We start from the raw sequence: 24,031 nt of genomic DNA on the forward strand, positions 1-24,031 counted from the left end.
TTATTTAAGAAAGTTGAGTAATTGTCTGAATGCAAGATTTGATTTTTATCTCTTATTTTCAAAGAATAGACACAAAAATGAGACACACTAAATCATATCTGAAGGCGCGCTGCAAGAAACAAATGTGAAAATCATTTCATATTGTCGACATAAAGGTTTTGTGGGAAAAGGAAACACATTTTTTTACTCAAGTAAGAGTACTGCTACTTCAAACAAATCTCTCAAATAGGAGTAAAAATATGTAGTGCAAAAAACTTTTTTCTTTTTTTTTTTTTTTTAAAGTTACTCAAGTACATGAGTACTGCCCAATTCTACTGTTAAAAGGGTTTGTGCCAACAAAGGACTGACAGGTTTACAGATCACCTTGGGTCCGGGGAATCCAATCCCACTGTCCCCCTGAGGCCCTGCAGTCCCTATGGGTCCCCGCTCTCCCTAAAACAACACAAGAGACCAATATCACATTTTACACAATCTTTTATTCAACGATTATCTACATGATTTCCTGTAGAGATGGTTTCGACACTGGTCATCTGGACATTCTTTTTACCATCAAGATAGTGTATCAATTTAAAGGAAATAACTAAACCTGGGTTGCCTTAACTTGTAGATAGAGATACACAAGTTTGTCTCATTCTCAGTTTATGAACAGGCCTCATGTGAAAGAACCTCAGAACCTCCAGAATTCACTCACTGAGCTGCAGAGGCTGCACTATCACTGATTCATGATTGGCTGCAGGTGCTTCAGTTTAGGTAGTGACATTCATATCAGAGCGAGTCCTTTTAGATTTAAAAGAACTGGATTTCAGCATTGAAACTGGCAACCCAAATGAGAAACTTGTGAGTCTCATTCTACTTTTGATTGGATAATCACCTTGAGAACCAACATTTTTTTGTAATTAAGAATAAATCAGCACTACATGTGCTAATAGTAAAAGCTATATGTGATGTGAACTTGTCTACCTCATATCTGGAGACACAGTTAGATCATGTTTGAGGATTTTTAAATCAAAATCTTACATAGGGTTTAATAACTATTAAGTATTATTGCAGTGGTGTATAGTGGAAACACCTACCTTAGCTCCTGGTGGCCCCTCAGGACCTACATCTCCCGGTGAACCCATGGCTCCCTGAAAACAGTACAGATTATTTTATGTAAAAAACAAGACAAAGAATGAAAGGGCAACATAAAAACAGGGTTGAGGAATAATTAAATATGCGTAGCCAAAATAGATTTTCAGTATATTCAGGATACAAGCGGCTGAAATGGGTTTCCTCCGCAGAGTGGCCCGGCGCACCCTTAGGGATAGGGTGAGGAGCTCGGTCACACAGGAGGAGCTCGGAGTAGAGCCGCTGCTCCTACACGTTGAGAGGAACCAGTTGAGGTGGCTCGGGCATCTGCTCAGGATGCCTCCTGGACGCCTCCCTAGGGAGGTGTTCTGGGCATGTCCCACCGGGAGGAGGCCGCGGGGAAGACCCAGGACACGCTGGAGAGACTATGTCTCTCGGCTGGCCTGGGAACACCTTGGGGTCCCACCGGAGGAGCTGGAGGACGTGTCCGGGGTGAGGGAAGTCTGGGAGTCCCTGCTTAGACTGCTGCCCTCGCGACCCGGCCCCGGATAAGCGGAAGAAAATGGATGGATGGATGGATGGAGTATATTCATTCTGAGAAACTGCTTTCCAAAAATCAAAGTGGTTCAAAGTGATAGAGAGTTGCAGAGAGTTGTAGATTTAACACTTTAAAGGGCCTGTACCCATTTCATTGTCCAAAAATCAGAACGTGCACTGTTAGCATAGTAGTTGTTGTTAGCTTTACTATGATGGCAAAACTCCACTCCACTCAAAACTCCAAGTGTTTATAAACTCATCTGGGTGAATAATTAGGATGCTTGGAATGCATAAGATACCTGAGGGTTAACTTTGGACCACTGCAAACTGTTTAAAATGAATTAGATCTGTTTTTCATGTTTCATTCATAATACATGATTTGTTCATTATGAATTAAGCCTTTGTCCATGCTATATTAAGGTGAATTAAGGTAGTTATTATAACGTTACTTGACCAGAATATACACTTTACATAACTACATATTCACATAACTATATATTCCTCCAAAACGGTTCATCCCAGCCTGAACTTTGAATGACCCGGGACTCACTACAGATGTATTGTAGTTAAAAGTCCATTGCAGTGTTTCATGTATAGTGTCTGAGCTCCTACAATCACACAGTTGGAAGGTCCCACACAAAGGCTGTCCCAGCAGATGAGCACTCTCCCACAGGCCAGATCAGCCCACTGTAGCACCAGGATTACCAGCAGCCAAGCATCACATTCCCACAAAGCACCAGGGAGAAGCAGCTCTGTGGAATGTCCCTGTCATTTCTGCTGCTGTGTCTATGGACCACAAAAATACTGTAGGGTTGGGTCTAGACTTCAAAAAAGAATGTTATTTTAGAGTTAGAGAGGAAATAAAATGGTGAACTTAAAACACTGAAATTGTCAGTAACTTCTCAATCTTTGAACCATGATGTAATGCAGAAAAGAACATTTCCAATGCAGTATAAAAAAAATCCAGCTGGCGTAGTGGCTGAGGTGGTAGAGCAGCATGCCTCTTGACAAGAAGGTTTATGGTTTTAAGATCATATGTTTCTGAAAAGAGTTTCTGCCGTTTTTGCTCCCTATCCAGATGGTTCAAACTATAACACGCAGTAGGAAAATCCAGCTTGTACACTGATGCAGTCCTGGTTCATTCAAGCTCTGTACTTTTTACTGTGAAATAAATATCTTCGTTTTCATATATATATATTTTTTTTTAATAAACATCATAAACATGAGCAATAGACTTAGCATTGCCACGGATCGATCACAAGTTCTCCATGTACATATTTAATTATTTATTTTGTGTTACTCTCAGTTTGAAGACGTTAATGGGACTTTAGTTTCTCTGTGATTCCTGACTCTTTTTGGATAATTTAACTTACTTACTTACAGTACAGTATGTAACGTTCTGGTGGTAGCACTTGACTTGGTTCCATGGAAATAGAAAGTTAAAGCCATACTTGGAAATCAAATCTTCTCCATTCAGATTTGTTTTATGCCATACTGTGGAAGATTATAGCTAAAGGAACAAAATAATATCTTCATGGAAACAAGTAGAAGGCCCTCCCCTAGGTGTAATAACAGTCAGGTTTATGGAAATGCAAGCCTGCTCAGAGTAAGGATAGATGTTTTTCAGTGCAATAAACATGTCGCTTTAAAACAATGAATTGATGTTTTACAAGATGCAGTACTTAATATTTCTTAAATCTAACATTATGATAACATATAAACAGTGAGTACAGTGTTTTGTCTACCTGATTTCCCTTAGGTCCTCGTGAACCTGGAGGTCCCTCTGGGCCCTGAAACAACATGTCATTTCCCCCTTGGAACATGAACGTGAAGCCCAGGTATTTGGTACTGCAGTCAGTGTATATGTATTGTGTTATGAATCATACAGTGTCACCCTTTGATCCTGGAGCTCCACACTCTCCTTGCTCTCCCTGAAACAACAACATCTTGTGTGACAACAACACAAAACTGGGTGTTAATAAAGTAATATTTGTATTCAATATAATTTACATCAACACAACTATATACTTGTTGAATAATAAATCTAGATGTAGTTTTTATGTGCATTTATTTGATATACAATTCAGGAACTATGGATATTAACCATTTAAAATCTAAAGCATTCAATCAATCAAAACTAAACTTGAAGGTCCTATATTGGGGCGACAGTGGCTCAGTGGTTAGAGTGTTGGTCGTTGTGTCCTTAGGCAAGACACTTCACCCACATTGCCTAGTATGAAAGTGGTGTGTGCATGAATGATAGGTGGTGGTCGGAGGGGCCGATGGCGCAGATTGGCAGCCTCGCTTCCATCAGTCTGCCCCAGGGCAGCTGTGGCTACAATAGTAGCTTACCATCACCAAGTGTGGAAATGAATGAATAATGACTATAGTGTAGCGCTTTGAGAGGCTTTGAAAAAGCGCATTACAAGTGTAAGCCATTATTATATTGTGCCGAAATGACTCTTGTGAGCTTTATGTCGTGTTAGAATATCGTTACTTCATCAAAAACATACCCGAGTTGTGTTTCATTTAATGTGACTGAAACAAAACTCTGGGTGTGTTTTTGATGAGGAAACAACATTATATTTTAAATCAGATAATTGTGTAATATGGGACCTTTAAATAAATACAATAAAATGAAGCTAAACACAGACATTATAACTACAATAATAAGCCTTAGCTCACCTTGCTGCCCTTGTAACCATGGAGACCCTTAAAAACAATAATATTAGCAAAATCATAACCAGAAAACCTCATGTGGTTATAAATAGCTTACCTCCGGGCCGTCCCTCCCAGGTGTCCCAGTTCGTCCAACCTCCCCCTTCATAAGGATATCAAAGGGACACAAACGTCACATGGACAGAAAGGTTACATGGATTATGTCCATCCAAAAACTTCACAGATAATTTCTAGCTTTGGTTCTGTTCCTTATTCATCAAACAAAAGAAAAAAATAAATAAATACAATAAAATAATAAAAAAATAAAAAATAAAGAAAAAAAATAAAAATAAATAAGTCCATTGTTTTCAATCAGCTGATGGACCCGGAAGTGACATCACACTTAACAGATCTATATGGACACAAAGGGACACACAGGTTACATGGACACACACACATTTGAGTCAGGTGTGCCTGGCTTACCCTGGAGCCCTTTGGACCCGGCGCCCCACTGTAGCCTGGCTTGCCTTTTATACCCTACAAATAGGAATTATTCATTGTTTGACTGTGGCATTTAATTTAAACATGCAATATTACAGAGGGGGTATTATGCTAAATCAACTTTATGGAGCTATCTCGTTAAAAACGTAACTGAAGAGGTTTTCTGAATCATTCGTGCAATTTTGAGCAATATTGCGGTCTCTCACTGGCACTATTCAAATCATACTTTCAGTTAGGTATACAAGACCACGTATTTTGTTTACGGCTCAGCTCACAAGCCTATGTAACCAGGAAGTTCAAACCACCCGGCCCCTCCCTGCTCAGGCCTCTCCTCGCAGAACAGCAAGTGGCAGAGAGACAGACCATCAAAAAAGAAAATGAAACGAATTTGCCGAATATAGAATTTTCAAACTAATAAAGATAATATGGTGATCTAATATGTTATACCTTAGCAATTAATACCCCACAGAAGTGTAATACCCCCTCTTTAAATAACGTCAAAAGACACACATAATGTACTTTGAAGGAGAGGATCCCTATAGTTGTAGCTTTATGAAATACTAGCACAATGTTATTTCAGTGGATACAATGTTGATGTTTGTAAATGCATGTGAAAGCTAAAAAGAATATTTTCATATAAACACTTGGATTAGGTGTCTGACCTCTGCTGGCAATAGCTGGTAGTGAAGCACTTTGAAACCACAAATTGGCAGCACAGCTATTGTGAACAGGAGCTTAGCAGATAAGTTAAGGCAATGTAATGATCCGAATCTCATGGGGGGAATGCACTTCCTGATTGCTAAGTTGCTAAGGTTCTCACGGTTTGAGCTATGGGATTGATGCATGCACAATAGGGTAGGACTGCTCTACTGTTCTTCCTCATTTATCAAACAAGGGCGATGAATACAGTATTTATCTCCTTTGATGCCTTTAGAGTCTGTTTTATAGGGCCCATATTACGCTATTTTCTGATCTATGTTATGATGTTGTTTCCTCTTCAAAAAGAGACCCGGAGTTGTGTTTCATTCACACATGTTTAACACACAAACCATGCATCTTTAGGCTGAGTTCTTCTCTCAAACAGAAAACACTCTGTTCCACCTTGTGATGTCATGTGGTGATACAGGAAGTGCTCCACTGTGTTTGTAAACTCCATACACCTTTACTAGAATCATTTGCATAATTTCAGCCCTGGAACTGCCAATCTCTATGAAAACATGAAAACTACCGCATGACATCACAAGGTGAAACAGAGCATTTTGAATTTTGGAGATGTACAGACAGATTAATAATAAAGTCTCACGCAAAAAATGGGGGAATGAAACAAAACACAACTCTGGACCTTTGTGTATATTTTTGATGAAGTAACAACATTCTAACATGACTTAACACTGACCAGAGTCAATTTTGCATAATATAGGGCCTTTAATGCCTTTAATATAGAATGTATTAGCTCTTAAACATGACTCACTGGACTTCCTGGAGGCCCTCGCTCTCCTCTTTGGCACAGACACACATGTACCTGACCACACTAAAAGGACAACAGCACACAGTTAAAGGAACTGGTGGGATTAAAGTGTAATACTATTTTATACAATAAGGATTATACTCAAATGATGAAGACCACAGTGCGGACAGAGCCAGGAGGACATATACATACCTCTTCTACTGCCACCTCAATCTGAAAGATTCAAAAGGAAAAAAAAAGAGTGAGAATGTTAATATGGCGATATGGCACCTTCTCTCGGTGAGCTTCATGATAAAGTCACCTGAAATGGTTTTCACCAGTGATCAAAGCAAAGGGTGGCTACTTTAAAAAAATCTAAAACAAGTTATTTTTTGTTTACTTTTGTTTACTACATTCTGTATGCGTAACAGTCATGAAAATAAAGAAAAACAAAAATGAAAGAGTGTGTTCAAGCTTTTGACTGGTACTGTATGTAGAGATATTCCATTTTAAAACTCAGTTGCTTCCTGTATTTTTTGTACTTTTTCTGAACTTTTTGCCACTTAACTTATGTAAAACTAGGATAAACATTTACCACAGGTAATATCCCACTAAACCAAATCATAGAAAAACATGAAAACCTGTCATATGCTTTAAAAGGCCCATATTACACTATTTTCTGATCAATGTAATAATGTTTCCTCATCACACACAAACCTGGAGTTGTGTTTTGTTTAATTCACACATGTTTAACACACAAACCCTGCATATTTAAGTGTTCTTTTCTCAAATGGAAAACACTCTGTTCCACCTTGTGATGTCATGTGGTAATACAGGAAGTGCTCCACTGTGTTTTTAAACTCCATACATCTTCGCTAGAAACATTTTGATAATTTGATCATTTTGTTTAGAAGACAGTGGCCCTGCAAATGCCAATGTCTTCTAAACAAAAGATAAAAGCTAGCTGTTCATCATAAGGTGGAACAGAGCATTTTGGGGTTTGGAAATGCAGACAGACTAATAAAAGATGAGTCAAACATGTGCAAATGAAACAAAAAACATGTTTTTGAGGAGGTAACAACATTCTAACACAGCTTAAAGATGAAAGAGTAAATTTTGTATAATATAGGACCTTTAAGCTTTCCTGTCTAGACTCTTACCATCTCCATGAGCAGCTTCTCCTCCAGGTTGGGATCCAGCAGACTGTGGACAAACTGCTGGGGAGGGGAGCTGGCCATGGCCCTAAGCCTGGCATTGTTGTGACCTCTCTGGGCCATACCGGAGAGCCCCACAGTGAAGAGCTTGACCCCATGACCTTTGAGCTGTGCAGCAGCAGAGGAGGCGTCGGGGCTACGTGGGTGGTCCAGGCCGTCAGTCATCAGTAGCAGTACCCTGACGCTGTGGGTGGGGCCAGAGGTGAGGCGAGTGGCTAAAGATTGTCAAGAGTAATGTTGCTTCAAAATATTTCTCAAGTAGAAGAACAAAGTAGAAGCAAGAGTAATTACACCAGTAAGGATGTAATATCTGATTTGTAAGTTAAAGTAAATATTATTCAAGTAGGAGTAAAAGTAAGCTAATAATAATAATAATAATAATACCTTACACTTGTAATGCGCTTTCCAAAGGCTCTCAAAGCGCTACACTATAGTCATTATTCATTCATTTCCACACTTGGTGATGGTAAGCTACTATTGCAGCCACAGCTGCCCTGGGGCAGACTGACGGAAGCGAGGCTGCCAATCTGCGCCATCGGCCCCTCCGACCACCACCTATCATTCGCGCACACACCACTTTCATCCTAGGCAATGTGGGTGAAGTGTCTTGCCTAAGGACACAATGACAGAACTTGGTCCGAGCGGGACTCGATCCTCCGACCTCGGACAGTGACGCCACTGTCGGCGTCACTGTCCGAAAACTACTCAGAGAAGTAGTTTAAAGAAACTGTATGTAGCCTGCACTCTCACAGTTGCCAGAGCCTTAAACTGCAGATGAAGGACACATACAAGTTTTTCTCACTCTCAATATATGGACAGCATATTGCAGCTCTGTGTTCTGATTGAATTATCATCTTAAGAAAGAAAATACCAAATAATAAAATAAAGAACTTGGCCACAATGTCTATTATTTTTGAAAATCAGCACTAGAATTGTTTTATCTTGTATCAGTGGAAACAGGTCATGTTTATGGAATTTAAAAAGCTTACATACACTTCATTTAAACTAAAGTAAAGTAAATGTAACAGGGTAAATGTAAGTAAGTACTTCCCACCTGTGTGCGGGGCTCTCCCTCAGCAGCAGGGCGGAGGCAGTGGTCAGGGCGTGGCTGGTGTAGGTGCCGTGGCCGATGTAGTCCATGGTGCTGACCACGTCCTGAAACGAGTCCAGGCCTGTCCACAGGGAGAGGGGCTGCTCCACTGACACAGAGCTGCTGTACTGGAGGACACCCATCCGCACATCCACACTCCAGCCTGGGACCTGGGACAGTCAACACTTTTAAAGCCATTTCTCAGAGGCAGTTTGAAAAGCATTTTATAGCACTGTTTAATTCAGTCTTCATTTAATAGGACAATACACAGAGACTGAGTCTGACAGACATGCACCACTGTGATTTTTCCAGGTGTCCTAAGCCCCAATCACACATAGTTGGTAAATAAATGGAAAATTGTCACATTTTTATGTAGCGCTTTTCCACTTCCAAGACACTCAAAGAACTTTACATCAAGGAACCACTCACCCGCTCACCCACATATTCATACACCAGTGTACACAGACACTGGGGCCAAGGTGAGTTAAGTGTCTTGCCCAAAGACACAACGAGCAGTATTCATCTGTGGGCCTGTGGATCTGACCACTCAACCAATGATGTTTATGTCGAGAGTGGGATTTGAACCACCAACTTTCGGAGAAGTGGACAAACACTCTAACTGTGCTACTGTCGCCCAGTAAATTGCTGGATACAACGTGCCAGATCGAATTTGTCACAACACTAACATTTCAAACTCAATTTTGATACTAAGGAATAGACTAAATACTCAATACCAATTCCACAATGATAATAAAAACACTCTTTATTTAGACAATACTAACTTTCAACATCAAACTACTTTCTTTTCTGTTCCAATGTGGCCTTATATCTGTGTAATCCCTCAGTCGTCCAGGTGGGTTCCATAGTGGTCCTTGGGTGTATATTAGTCTATGTGTTTTATACTTCTTCTGATACAGCTCAAGATCATAAAAGCTATGCAGGAAAGATTCATTTCCGTCCCGTGAATGTGACTTTTTTCTATCAAAACTTGTTTAAATGAGTATCTACCTTCAATACTAGTTTTAGTATCGATTGGTGTCTGATTTTCGATACTTTTGACAACCCTAGCCAGAACATGTAGCAATGATTCCCACTGACATAGACATTCATAAATGCAAGATACTCTGTCCATTGCTACAACTCGATCACTTGGCTAGCTAACGCTAGGAGCCTTTTACCTGCAGCATGGACAGACGGGTGCTGAAACTCAACACAAAAGCCTTCTGCTTCTCAAAGAGGAACGTTTTGGCACTTTCTGAACTGTCCAGGATGAAGAGCACATCCACGGAACACGTCTGGGCTGAGAGAAATACAACTGGTTTGAATATGCAACAACAATAAAGATTTGCAAATTTGTATTTTATTTATTTAAATTGCAATGGTGGAAAATAATGAAGAATAAAAGTACAAGTACTGTAATTTGCATGTGTCTGTACTTAAAGGGAAAGTACCTGATTTTTATTGTCTTAAAAAGCGAAAATCTGATTTTTTATTTTTTTTAATGCTTTGCAACAGTTCAGTTTGAATTATTCCTCAGTTACCTTATACTTTCCGAGAATCCTAGTCATTCACCATGATGAGTTTATAACAGCTTTACAGAAGAATACATAGGGCACACATCTCAGTGTTCATCTAAAACTACTAATTAAAAGAAACAAGTCCACAGACTTCTGTGTGAGAAAACTGCAGTGCTCAGTGGGAGCCGGTGTCACCGTTAACGTTACCACAACAAAGAGACGCTTTTTTTTCATTTGTACCAAAATGATTACGCAGCGCTGCCGAATTCTATGAATTTATTAAGTAGAGATGGTCAGAGAATCACTCTAAATACAACTTTGAGAGGGTAAATTAGAAGGGAAATGACTATGTAAAGCTCTAAAAAGTCAATTTTGCATAATAAGTTCACTTTAACTAACAAAATTGAGTACCACAACTGAACACTAGTATCTTTAGACTCAGTATTTCCCACATACCCTCTGACAGCCTGTAGTAGTTCCTCCGGCCTGGCGGTCTTCTCTGGCCTGTCCCTGTCTCCAGCACAATGAGATGAACCAAGAGGAGCAGGGACAGAGCTCTCCTCAGACGTCCCCTCTGCCACATGTTTAGACTGGAGTACAGGAGGTCACATTCATTTAAAGCACATAAGAGAGATTTTCATATTTAGAATAATTATGACTTGGTTTGGTGGGTACAACCTGCGGTAAAGACCATAGTTTTACATCAGTTAAGTGGCCGTTTGTGGAAAAAAGTTGAGAAGAAAAATACAAAAATACAAGAAGTAGCTGCTTTGTTCATAATTTGATCATTTTTTGTGTTGCCTCTTCAATTTAAAAATAACAGATTATATGATGGCCTGAGAAGCACGTTTATATTTTTACAGAATGTATTTATATAATATAGCATGTATTTATATTTAAGCTTATGATCATGCTAAAGTATTAAAAACAATACATTTCTGGTTCAATAATTTAGCTCCAAATGGGCATACGTGAAATCATTTTCAACAATTATACAACTGCTGTTTTTCATTTCTTCAGTTTGGACTGTGAAGAAAGCCCCTTTGGATCTGAGCCATCAAATGGTGATTGATTCTTTTGTATGGACAGCCCATTGAAGGGGTCCACTCCAATTAAGATAACACATGTAAATAAAGAGCATTATAGAAAACTTACCTGAACCCTCCTGAGCTGGTGCATGCAGTCCGCCGAGTGCCACCTCTTTGGGTGTCATCCACAGCAGGGTGCTGTCTGGGTGCTGTCTGGGTGCTGTCTGGGTGCTGTCTGGGTGCTGTCTGGGTGCTGTCTGGGTGCTGTCTGGGTGCCCTGGGTCATGTGCAGTCAGACAGAATCACTATCCCCCAACCACAAAGACTGTAGGCACAACACAGCATTCCAGCAGCCCTGCTCGCTCACAGAATGTGAAGTGGAAAACTGTCAACACAATTTATATTTCTCTTAAATTCTGCATTTTAGTGGCTGGTCAAAAACAATGGAAATATATATATATATATATATAATGTAATAACATTTAATATTCCTAATTTTAAGATGTGATTATGTAAATGCAGTTGTCATTAAGGAGTAGAATGGACAAAAATGTAAACTTCCAAATAAGGGCAAAAATCAGATTTCAGTCCTTTTGTGGGTCATTTCACATTATTTCACACAACCCTATTTCAGGGACAAGATGGATTTATATGCATTTGCAAACTTAAATCTCATAACAACAAAAAATATTTAACTGGACACAGTTAAGGGTGTTGAACTTGTATTTAAAATGGTGGACAAACAAAGTAGTTTTATTTGAACGTTATTGCTCATTGACCTTATGCATGCCAAAAGTTACTCACCATGATGAGTTTATAAACACTTTTCACAGCTTTCAGACACCAGAGCAGAATCACTGTAGCGCTAACAACAACTAGCATGCTAACAGTGCACCTCATGATTCTAAGATAATGCAGACAGCACACAGCTGACTTATTTTGACCTCAAGACCTGCTTATATAAGACAAATTTTGCCCAAATACATGGGCCAAAATTGGGTACAAGGCCTTTAAAGACATTAGTGCAACCTATCAGAATTCGTCCTTTCTCAGGACCGGGGGCCTGAGACATAATGTCTCCCCATCTATAACTCCATCCTCAGACCCAGAACAATGAGAACAATAGCAGGGTCGCTAAGGGCTGAAGAGGGCAGTTTCAGCTGAAACTGGAGATAATGGCTGTGTCTCAATTCGCCCACCTGGCCTTAGAATCACCATTGGAAGGGCGGTTCGAAGGGCAGTGACGTAATTTCCGGCGCGACAAGGGCTGTCCCATTTCAACCCACCCTACTGAATGCGGCCGACAAACCTGCCCTTCCCTTTGCACCGTTTCCATGGAGATCGGACGTAACCGAAGCCTGCATCCGTGCACACTTCACGCACTTCTATATCCCGTCATGCACCGCGCCTACGCAAAAAAGAGAAGAAAATGGAGTCCGTTGAGCAATATACGTTCAAATGTTCGTACTTGTTTACCTCATCTACAACAGAGCGTGACATGAAACTGTTAAATCTGAATAAAGATCTGCACAGTGTGTGTGATGATTAAAAAGGAGTTACATGGAATAAAGGAATGTGCAGTTATTGCTAGACAATAAGAGACATTATCATTAAAAAATATTACTGCAATAAGAATAATGTAAGAATGTTCGTTTCTATTGTAAGTGTCAAAGACCAAGAGACTGAAACGTAAAGTCAGAAGAGTTTAATGAGTTGCACACAGGTAAAGTGAACAATGAAGCAACGAACTCTGAGGAAAGGACAGAACAGAGTCCTGAGACGTGCACAAAATCTTCATGTGTTCCGGTACATTCCATAGGTCTGCGCCCCCTGGTGGACACGTGTCATTTACCTTCGTGTTAGTAAATCAAGACACTAGCTTGATGTAGCGCTGCACTGCTAGAAAATACCTTATAATAATCAGATGAAAAGAACTGGCACGGCATAGAAGGGAAACAGTGCCCTCTACTGTTAGTAAAGTGGTGTAGCAACTGGCCAAAATATCGAATGTTAAACTGCAATATCCCACTATATGTACCACTAATCAGTGTTCTCTGGTTTATAGACTATGAATGTAAAAATTATATTCTTACCTCTGTCTCTGTTATTACGTTTTCACAAGGTATATTTTGTTTAAGTTATGAAGTAGCTACAATTGAGTAAAAAAAATCACCTCGAACGTTATATTTGCCTATTGATATTTAATCTAAACAGAAAGAAACGGCTGTGACGACATCTTGACTTTTTTTCTATTAAATAATAAATCATTAAAAATAACGTACTAATGTACGTATCGTACGCTCAAAGACAGCGGTGGAAGTGCGGTCCGTGGTGTAGGCCTGTCCCACTTCAGCAAGATGGCGGCTACACTGAGGAGGGCAGATTCTCGACCGGAACCTTGAAACTACACTTTTGAAGAGTACTTCGTAAGGACCCTTGAAGGGTGCATTTGGCGAATTGAGACACAGCCAATAGCTGTTTACAGTTTCAGTATGGTTAGCCCCTCCCCTCAGATATAAGGCAGTGGCCACCAGCAATCTGACCAGAACTGAAGACTCGGCTTGGATGAGCAGCAAAACGTCTTCACTCTTACAACGATTTTTCCAGTTGAGATTTAAACTTTTGCTTTGGATCAGACCTGGACAACTGAGGGTTTACACAGACAACCTGTCACATGAGCAACGTCATAGGTCAAGCCAAACACACAAAATAAAGTGAATATTAGAAGAGTGGTAAGAGACCTGGTTCACTGGCAAAGAAAATGTCAGGTCAACATTTCAGTTGAACTTCATTGACTGTATCTGACCTGAGGAAGGGCTCCTGTCCACACATTTCAAATGTGCTTTGTGCTTCCTTAAACGTTTTTGTTGTAACGACTGACAGGGGGACCACAGATGCAGAACTCGGGGAACAGTTTAACGATGTTTATTTACAGATTGAAATGTGCAAATGAAGGTAAATGGATCAGACAGTTGAGAGCGGGATTTGTGTGCAGTAGTCCTTAGGCGGATCGTGGGCAGCGGGGTCAGAGGCGAGGTAATCCGTACCGGTCGAAGTGAGCTGGGTCGGAGGGTGTGAGGTTCATACCAATTGTGGAGAACTGGGTCAGAAGCAGAGGAGCTGAGGGGGTCCAGGGAGCAGGATCTGACGAGGAGCAAAAAAGATCCCACTTGGAAAAAAGTAACAAATGCAAAACATGACATTGCACCAAGCAGAGCTGTACCACACTGGATATGCGGACGATCTGGGGCTGAGTGTCAGGTCCTGGGTCCCTTTGTCCTCCCCAGGTGCAGCTTGATTAGAGATTAGTTACAGGTGTGCATGGGAGGAGCCCGAATCTCCGCCCAGCTCCAGGCTCTGACACAGAAGGGAGGAGGAAAACAGAACAAAAAAGGCAGGACAGACTGGGATCTTGACAGTTTTCCATGTTGATGTTCCCCCTCCTGTTTTAAGCCAACATCTGTGATCTTTTTGAAATGGTCACCCATAGCTTAAAACATCCTTAAAATGTATTTTAATTTTAAGGATGTGGTACTGTAATTTTGTACATTTAATGTTGTTTATGCTTGGAATTCAAACTAATATTTCTTTCACCAACAAGATAAAACAAGAAAACAGGTACCAAAAGACAATAATCTAATAATGATCTTTTCCAAAGTATACATATCTTCCCCCTCCTGTTTTAAGCCTCTTTAGCAGCTTCTGGAGGAGGCCTCCTCCTCCTCGGGTGCTGCACTGGGTGGTGGGCTGACTCCAGTGCGCTTCAGTCTTTTGGAGCTTAGTCTAAATGTGGAGAAAAAAAATACATTCATTAGATTTGATTGCATACTATGACTTATTTAAAACATGATCACTCACTTACCTTTGGTGGCATCTAAAGGCTGCATAAACACACTCTTGCTGACAGACTGTTTGGTGAGATCCTAGTCAGTACTAAATACTGGCCATGACCTCACTCAATCCATCCTCAAGAGTCCACAGCACTGCTATGCAAGCAGCCCGTGAGATGGAACTGGAGCTGTGGTCAGGAGAAGGGCTACTTCTCTCAACAGGGCTAGAAAGAGAGAAAATATTAGCTTATTTCAGTGTCTATTAGAATTTGTGTAAAATGTTTTGTTAGAGCTCTTCAACATGTATTGAATTGAAATACATTTCTGTTCCTTGGCATTTTTCTAAATAATTGTTTTGTAAATTGTATGATGTTAATCTTGTAAATTCAAATCAAATCACATTTAGATAAAACATAGGTAATATGTTGATTTCTTAAGTATACCTGTGGATACTAAGCTAAGATGGAAAAAAAAACATCAGATAAACATAATCTAAGGACATAGCAGGCTGTAGTTTACACCTTAAACCAGACGAAATCTCATTAATTTATTAATCCAAGGACATATTCTGAATCCATGTATACATACTGGATTGTTACTTGTTCCCAAAACTTCACTTTTTCCTCTCAAACTGAGAACAAGGCTTGCTACCTTGCCGAATCCAAATGATTTGTTATTAAAATCCAAATGATGAAAATAACTAGATTGAATACTGCTCTGCTTTGGTGTCTGTAACAAAAATGAACCAACAACAGGAGCTTGTGTGTCTATGTGCGGGCTCGGTCTGTGGAGTGGATGCTCTAATGGACTTATATCACTTATCTTTGGTGGTTGTAGCAGTCCTTAAAGCTGTGTAAACACACTCTTGCTAACAAACTGTGTGTTGAGATCCTAGTCAGTACTAAATACTGGCCATGACCTCATCCAGTCTATGCTCAAGAGTCCACAGTCCTGCTATTCAAGCAGCCCTAGAGCTGGAACTAGGGCTGCAGTCAGGAGGGGGCCGGCTGGAAAAAGAGAAAATATGATATTATAATTATAATATTATCATCTTTTTAAAAATTCAATGTCTCTTTTAAGAAAAACATCTGTGATCTTTTTGAAATGGTCACCCATAGCTTAAAACATCCTTAAAATGTATTTTCATTTTAAGGATGTGGTACTGTAATTTTGTACATTTAATGTTGTTTATGCTTTGAATTCAAACTAATATTTCTTTCACCAACAAGATAAAACAAGAAAACAGGTACCAAAAGACAATAATCTAATAATGATCTTTTCCAAAGTATACATATCTTCCCCCTCCTGTTTTAAGCCTCTTTAGCAGCTTCTGGAGGAGGCCTCCTCCTCCTCGGGTGCTGCACTGGGTGGTGGGCTGACTCCAGTGCGCTTCAGTCTTTTGGAGCTTAGTCTAAATGTGGAGAAAAAAAATACATTCATTAGATTTGATTGCATACTATGACTTATTTAAACATGATCACTCACTTACCTTTGGTGGCATCTAAAGGCTGCATAAACACACTCTTGCTGACAGACTGTTTGGTGAGATCCTAGTCAGTACTAAATACTGGCCATGACCTCACTCAATCCATCCTCAAGAGTCCACAGCACTGCTATGCAAGCAGCCCGTGAGATGGAACTGGAGCTGTGGTCAGGAGAAGGGCTACTTCTCTCAACAAAGCTAGAAAGAGAGAAAATATTAGCTTATTTCAGTGTCTATTAGAATTTGTGTAAAATGTTTTGTTAGAGCTCTTCAACATGTATTGAATTGAAATACATTTCTGTTCCTTGGCATTTTTCAAAATAATTGTTTTGTAAATTGTATGATGTTAATCTTGTAAATTCAAATCAAATCACATTTAGAGCAAACATAGGTAATATGTTGATTTCTTAAGTATACCTGTGGATACTAAGCTAAGATGGAAAAAAAAACATCAGATAAACATAATCTAAGGACATAGCAGGCTGTAGTTTACACCTTAAACCAGACGAAATCTCATTAATTTATTAATCCAAGGACATATTCTGAATCCATGTATACATACTGGATTGTTACTTGTTCCCAAAACTTCACTTTTTCCTCTCAAACTGAGAACAAGGCTTGCTACCTTGCCGAATCCAAATGATTTGTTATTAAAATCCAAATGATGAAAATAACTAGATTGAATACTGCTCTGCTTTGGTGTCTGTAACAAAAATGAACCAACAACAGGAGCTTGTGTGTCTATGTGCGGGCTCGGTCTGTGGAGTGGATGCTCTAATGGACTTATATCACTTATCTTTGGTGGTTGTAGCAGTCCTTAAAGCTGTGTAAACACACTCTTGCTAACAAACTGTGTGTTGAGATCCTAGTCAGTACTAAATACTGGCCATGACCTCATCCAGTCTATGCTCAAGAGTCCACAGTCCTGCTATTCAAGCAGCCCTAGAGCTGGAACTAGGGCTGCAGTCAGGAGGGGGCCGGCTGGAAAAAGAGAAAATATGATATTATAATTATAATATTATCATCTTTTTAAAAATTCAATGTCTCTTTTAAGAAAAACATCTGTGATCTTTTTGAAATGGTCACCGATGGCTTAAAACATCCTTAAAATGTATTTTCATTTTAAGGATGTGGTACTGTAATTTTGTACATTTAATGTTGTTTATGCTTTGAATTCAAACTAATATTTCTTTCACCAACAAGATAAAACAAGAAAACAGGTACCAAAAGACAATAATCTAATAATGATCTTTTCCAAAGTATACATATCTTCCCCCTCCTGTTTTAAGCCTCTTTAGCAGCTTCTGGAGGAGGCCTCCTCCTCCTCGGGTGCTGCACTGGGTGGTGGGCTGACTCCAGTGCGCTTCAGTCTTTTGGAGCTTAGTCTAAATGTGGAGAAAAAAAATACATTCATTAGATTTGATTGCATACTATGACTTATTTAAACATGATCACTCACTTACCTTTGGTGGCATCTAAAGGCTGCATAAACACACTCTTGCTGACAGACTGTTTGGTGAGATCCTAGTCAGTACTAAATACTGGCCATGACCTCACTCAATCCATCCTCAAGAGTCCACAGCACTGCTATGCAAGCAGCCCGTGAGATGGAACTGGAGCTGTGGTCAGGAGAAGGGCTACTTCTCTCAACAAAGCTAGAAAGAGAGAAAATATTAGCTTATTTCAGTGTCTATTAGAATTTGTGTAAAATGTTTTGTTAGAGCTCTTCAACATGTATTGAATTGAAATACATTTCTGTTCCTTGGCATTTTTCTAAATAATTGTTTTGTAAATTGTATGATGTTAATCTTGTAAATTCAAATCAAATCACATTTAGAGCAAACATAGGTAATATGTTGATTTCTTAAGTATACCTGTGGATACTAAGCTAAGATGGAAAAAAAAACATCAGATAAACATAATCTAAGGACATAGCAGGCTGTAGTTTACACCTTAAACCAGACGATATCTCATTAATTTATTAATCCAAGGACATATTCTGAATCCATGTATACATACTGGATTGTTACTTGTCCCCAAAACTTCACTTTTTCCTCTCAAACTGAGAACAAGGCTTGCTACCTTGCCGAATCCAAATTATTTGTTATTAAAATCCAAATGATGAAAATAACTAGATTGAATACTGCTCTGCTTTGGTGTCTGTAACAAAAATGAACCAACAATAGGAGCTTGTGTGTCTATGTGTGGGCTCGGTCTGTGGAGTGGATGCTCTAATGGACTTATATCACTTACCTTTGGTGGTTGTAGCAGTCCTTAAAGCTGTGTAAACACACTCTTGCTAACAAACTGTGTGCTGAGATCCTAGTCAGTACTAAATACTGGCCATGACCTCATCCAGTCTATGCTCAAGAGTCCACAGTCCTGCTATTCAAGCAGCCCTAGAGCTGGAACTAGGGCTGCAGTCAGGAGGGGGCCGGCTGGAAAAAGAGAAAATATGATATTATAATTATAATATTATCATCTTTTTAAAAATTCAATGTCTCTTTTAAGAAAAACATCTGTGATCTTTTTGAAATGGTCACCGATGGCTTAAAACATCCTTAAAATGTATTTTCATTTTAAGGATGTGGTACTGTAATTTTGTACATTTAATGTTGTTTATGCTTTGAATTCAAACTAATATTTCTTTCACCAACAAGATAAAACAAGAAAACAGGTACCAAAAGACAATAATCTAATAATGATCTTTTCCGAAGTATACATACCTTCCCCCTCCTGTTTTAAGCCTCTTTAGCAGCTTCTGGAGGAGACCTCCTCCTCCTCAGGTGCTGCACTGGGTGGTGGGCTGACTCCAGTGCGCTTCAGTCTTTTGGAGCTTAGTCTAAATGTGGAAGAAAAAAATACATTCATTAGATTTGATTGCATACTATGACTTATTTAAAACATGATCCATTAGGTCCAGGGACAGACTTGTTGAGGTCTAAACCCCCCACCCCATCTAATACTGTGCCTCTATGACACTGGGACCATCATTTGTTAATGTTACTAGTACAGTTGGAGCTTTTTTGGTACCCGTGATTCTCGGACATTCCAAGTACCAGGTACACGAGACCTAAACCAGGACTACCTGGACTAAACCAGGTCTAAATCAGTAATAAATCAGGTCAGGACCACTGCTCCACTAGATAAGAACATTTGAACACAGTCCAACTTGTGTAGTAGTATTGATCCAACCCTAAAAGTGAAACTATCACAATTGTGTGTAAAGTGATGGTGAGCTCTATGTTAAATATGTACCACAGGTACTATCCCACCAAACCAAGTAAAACATTAGAAACTGTCATGTGCACGTTAAACTCAAGTGATCTATGGAAGTCCATTTAACACAACACGTCCCCTTTAAATGACTGGAGAACTTACCTGGCACAATGCTCTTCATCATCATGGCGCCTCTTGGTGTTACTGGAGGAAGAAGCTCTCTCTGCGCTCGGGCTCGGAGTCCTCAAGGTGGTCCTCCGCCTTTTGGGGCTTTGAATAAAAATAACAACAAAAACACTGTGTCAGTCTATCCCAGGGCAGCTATGGCTAGTATCTTACCACAGTGTGTAATGAATAATGAACTGTAAAGTGCAATGGACATCTAGAAAGGCGTAATATGAATACAATGCATTAGTGTTATTATTATCTATGTCTGTGATGGTAAACAGGTGATGCCAAGCATTTTTTAGCAAGTAAAAAAGCCTGTAATTCAACAAATGCATATATAAGATGAGTTAGTAAGTGTGACCCTACTGTACAATATTCTAGGCAAAGCAATAACACAACTCGTGCGTCCCCTTTAATTGACTGGATTGGAGTACTCACCTGGGGCCCTGGTCTTGGAACCTCTTGCGCTTCCTGCTGATGCGAGGAGGTACTGCCTCCAAGAGAAGGGTGTCTGGGAGAGGGTCGTCCTCTGGGAGAGGGTCGTCCTCTGGGAGAGGAGTGTCCTCTGGGAGGGGAGTGTCCTCTGGGAGGGGAGTGTCCTCTGGGAGGGTGGGTGGGTGGTTGATCCTCCGCCTTTTGGGGCTTTGTATAAAAATAACAACAAAAACACTTTGTCAGTCTATCCCAGGGCAGCTATGGCTAGTATCTTACCACAGTGTGTAATGAATAATGAACTGTAAAGTGCAATGGACATCTAGAAAGGCGTAATATGAAACAATGCATTAGTGTTATTATTATCTATGTCTGTGATGGTAAGCAGGTGATGCCAAGCATTTTTTAGCAAATAAAAAAGCCTGTAAATCAACAAATGCATATATAAGATGAGTTAGTAAGTGTGACCCTACTGTACAATATTCTAGGCAAAGCAATAACACAACTCGTGCGTCCCCTTTAATTGACTGGATTGGAGTACTCACCTGGGGCCCTGGTCTTGGAACCTCTTGCGCTTCCTGCTGATGCGAGGAGGTGCTGCCTCCAAGAGAAGGGTGTCTGGGAGAGGGTTGTCCTCTGGGACGGGAGTGTCCTCTGGGAGGGGAGTGTCCTCTGGGAGAGGGTCGTCCTCCGGGAGGGGAGTGTCCTCTGGGAGAGGGTCGTCCTCTGGGAGGGGAGTGTCCTCTGGGAGGGAAGTGTCCTCTGGGAGGGAAGTGTCCTCTGGGAGGGAAGTGTCCTCTGGGAGGGAAGTGTCCTCTGGGAGAGGGTCGTCCTCTGGGAGGGGAGTGTCCTCTGGGAGAGGGTCGTCCTCTGGGAGGGGAGTGTCCTCTGGGAGGGTGGGTGGGTGGTTGATCCTCCGCCTTTTGGGGCTTTGTATAAAAATAACAACAAAAACACTGTGTCAGTCTATCCCAGGGCAGCTATGGCTAGTATCTTACCACAGTGTGTAATGAATAATGAACTGTAAAGTGCAATGGACATCTAGAAAGGCGTAATATGAAACAATGCATTAGTGTTATTATTATCTATGTCTGTGATGGTAAGCAGGTGATGCCAAGCATTTTTTAGCAAATAAAAAAGCCTGTAATTCAACAAATGCATATATAAGATGAGTTAGTAAGTGTGACCCTACTGTACAATATTCTAGGCAAAGCAATAACACAACTCGTGCGTCCCCTTTAATTGACTGGATTGGAGTACTCACCTGGGGCCCTGGTCTTGGAACCTCTTGCGCTTCCAGCTGATGACATCCTCTGGTAAAGGGTTGTTCACTGGCAGCAAGACGTCATCTGGAGAAGAATACTGTGCCGGGTTGAACAAAAATCCCCTAAAAACAATAATATAAAGTAAGGAGAGATTTTCACTGGTCAGTACCTTTATACACAGACTAAATATTGCCATAGATTGCAAAATATCTTCTGAAACTTTTGTCCAGTTACACAATTGAATTTTTCATTTGTTATGCTAATAGAGCCATGCATTCGTTGTGAACACAATTTGACCGCAGAATGAGTGATAGTCCACGGGCTTAAAAACTGAGCAGAAGTCTGGATTTTCTGTGACACAACAATTTGAGCAAAATGTGAATGAAACATTTTTGAGTGCTCAGAAAAAAAGGACGAGTTTGGATTATTGAAACAAGCGCCCAATGGAAAGGTTACATAGAGTGTCTTTTAGTGTTGCCATGATACTAAAATTTCAAAATCAATTTCAGTATTAAGGAATAGACTCGATACTCAATACTGATTCTGATGCCACGATGAAAATAAAAACACTCTTTCTTTACACAATAGAATGTTATTTTCAACATTAAATTGTAGTACCGTCTTTTATTTTACCATGTGGCCTTATATCTGTGTAATGTGGTCCATGGACGAATACTAGTCTATGTGTCTTATACTTGTTCTGATACAGCTCAAGGTCATTCTAAAGCTATTCAGGAAATGATTTGTTCCTTTTATGAAGTTGTTTTAGATGAATATTGCGATTTAAAATGTCAAAATATTAACTTATAATATGATCCATGGCTGTAATAGATTAGAACTATACAGCAGACACAAGCACAATATGTATTTAAAGTAGATATGACAGAATAATAGGAAACAAACCTCGTCTCTATGCTGTCCTCATTGTAATGCGCTGCTGAGTAGTTGGATGTGGATGGGGCCTGATCGAAACGTTTGGTAGCACCTCGCATCATCTCCACAGAGTGGGTCACACTGAAAAGAGAGGCACTGGGTCAAATATAGGATTCAATATGCAACTCTATACTGACACAAGGTACCACTATTTAATACTGTACATTTACAGTTAATGTTGGATTGTAGATACATCAAATTCAAGCTGAGAAAAGGTTTGACTTTCCAGCTGGGTTTTCAAAAAACAATACCCAAACTATTATGGACTACTAGAAAGAGTATACACCTTGACAGAACCAAAGTTAATCTACATCAGGATTAATCCAGGATTAAAGCAGGACTAAACTAGGACTAAACTAGGACAGGTAATCAGGACTAAACCAGGACAAAATCAGGACTAAACCAAGACTAAACCAAGAATAAACCAGGACTAACCCAGGACTAAACCAAGACTAAACCAAGATTAAACCAGAACTAAACCAGGACTAAACCAAGACTAAACCAGGACTAATCCAGGCCAAAACCAAGACTAAACCAGGACTAAACCAGGCCTAAACCAATACTAAACCAGGACTAATCCAGGCCTTAACCAAGACTAAACCAGGACTAAACCAGGACTTACTGCCGTGTGTTGAAGACTCCCAGGATGTGGCTCATGGAGAGAAAAGGCTGGACCAGAGCGTTGGCCGCGCTGATCCTGCTCTCGGGGTTCAGGTCCAGCATCTGCACCACTAGGCGCACGAAGAACTCCCAGTCAAGCTGCTCATCCAGCTGGACCTGCTCTATGAACTTCGCTATCTGCAATGCAAAAGTAACACTCAGACCCAGGCTCTGACTGTTTCAAGCCTCAGTACTTGTCATGTGTGCATTTTCATCTTTGTCCCATAGACAGCATGCATAAATGGACATAGGCAACCTGCTAGCCACCACGTTTAAAGTAGGAAGTGAGCATGGGCGTGGAGAGGAATTAAGACATGTACATTAAACAACAAACCAGCTGAGCGCCTGCTTTTCTCAAGCTTGCTCCAGCTAGCGTTAGCAATAGGTTGCTTGACAGCCTCGTTGCTAAGTGCCTTTCCCCTGCCAAACCAGTGGTGCGGGAGGCCGATATAACTGCTAGCCTCCGTGAGTTTCATTTGATTGCAAACAAAAGCTATGGGTGACGTCGCACTCCCTTTGTCCACTTCTGTTATACAGTCTATGCTTTACACAAGTAGTCATTTTCTTTGAACTAGATTCAAATTGTAGGGATGGATGGACTTACCAGATAGAGGTCTCGTATGTTGTTCAGGGCCTGCTCTACTACTGAGAATCCTTCCAGCGGCTAAAGAAGAAAAAACAATGAATGATGAGAATACAACTTGAACTCACTGCAGATAACATGAACAGAATTTAGAATAATGGTAAAGTGTCACATTTTATATAGCGCTTTTCCACCTTCTAGTCACTCAAAGTGCTTTACATCAAGGAACCGCTCACCCATTCATACACCAGTGCACCAGACACTGGGGGCAAGTCTCTTGCCCAAGGACACAACAACAATATTCAGCTGGAATCACACCGCCAATCAGTGGATCTCAACCAATGTTGTTGTTTTGTTTTTTTTAGACTGAGAGCAAAATCGGCGATAACTTTTGGATC

At 40.3% G+C, this 24,031-nt stretch overlaps 1 protein-coding gene across 1 annotated transcript in view; it reads right to left on the bottom strand.

Annotated features, from left to right (window-relative positions):
• The window catches only part of col28a1b (collagen, type XXVIII, alpha 1b), a 38,325-nt gene that overhangs the window by 9,579 nt on the left and 4,715 nt on the right, over positions 1 to 24,031 (bottom strand). Inside the window, exons 7-26 of the mRNA XM_055227764.1 lie at positions 23,655 to 23,714; positions 23,013 to 23,188; positions 22,361 to 22,471; positions 21,457 to 21,579; positions 20,738 to 21,121; positions 20,199 to 20,402; positions 19,755 to 19,862; positions 11,188 to 11,337; positions 10,489 to 10,622; positions 9,694 to 9,815; positions 8,480 to 8,685; positions 7,366 to 7,609; positions 6,425 to 6,439; positions 6,236 to 6,295; positions 4,747 to 4,800; positions 4,382 to 4,426; positions 4,291 to 4,317; positions 3,492 to 3,536; positions 1,074 to 1,127; positions 364 to 432 (exon numbers count right to left, since the gene is read on the bottom strand). Coding sequence (XP_055083739.1) covers positions 364 to 432; positions 1,074 to 1,127; positions 3,492 to 3,536; positions 4,291 to 4,317; positions 4,382 to 4,426; positions 4,747 to 4,800; positions 6,236 to 6,295; positions 6,425 to 6,439; positions 7,366 to 7,609; positions 8,480 to 8,685; positions 9,694 to 9,815; positions 10,489 to 10,622; positions 11,188 to 11,337; positions 19,755 to 19,862; positions 20,199 to 20,402; positions 20,738 to 21,121; positions 21,457 to 21,579; positions 22,361 to 22,471; positions 23,013 to 23,188; positions 23,655 to 23,714 — 2,391 coding nt within the window. The remainder of the gene's footprint in view (positions 1 to 363; positions 433 to 1,073; positions 1,128 to 3,491; positions 3,537 to 4,290; positions 4,318 to 4,381; positions 4,427 to 4,746; positions 4,801 to 6,235; positions 6,296 to 6,424; positions 6,440 to 7,365; positions 7,610 to 8,479; positions 8,686 to 9,693; positions 9,816 to 10,488; positions 10,623 to 11,187; positions 11,338 to 19,754; positions 19,863 to 20,198; positions 20,403 to 20,737; positions 21,122 to 21,456; positions 21,580 to 22,360; positions 22,472 to 23,012; positions 23,189 to 23,654; positions 23,715 to 24,031) is intronic.

Source organism: Periophthalmus magnuspinnatus, chromosome 16 (assembly GCF_009829125.3).
Source record: "Periophthalmus magnuspinnatus isolate fPerMag1 chromosome 16, fPerMag1.2.pri, whole genome shotgun sequence".
In the NCBI taxonomy this organism is placed as follows: domain Eukaryota; kingdom Metazoa; phylum Chordata; class Actinopteri; order Gobiiformes; family Gobiidae; genus Periophthalmus; species Periophthalmus magnuspinnatus.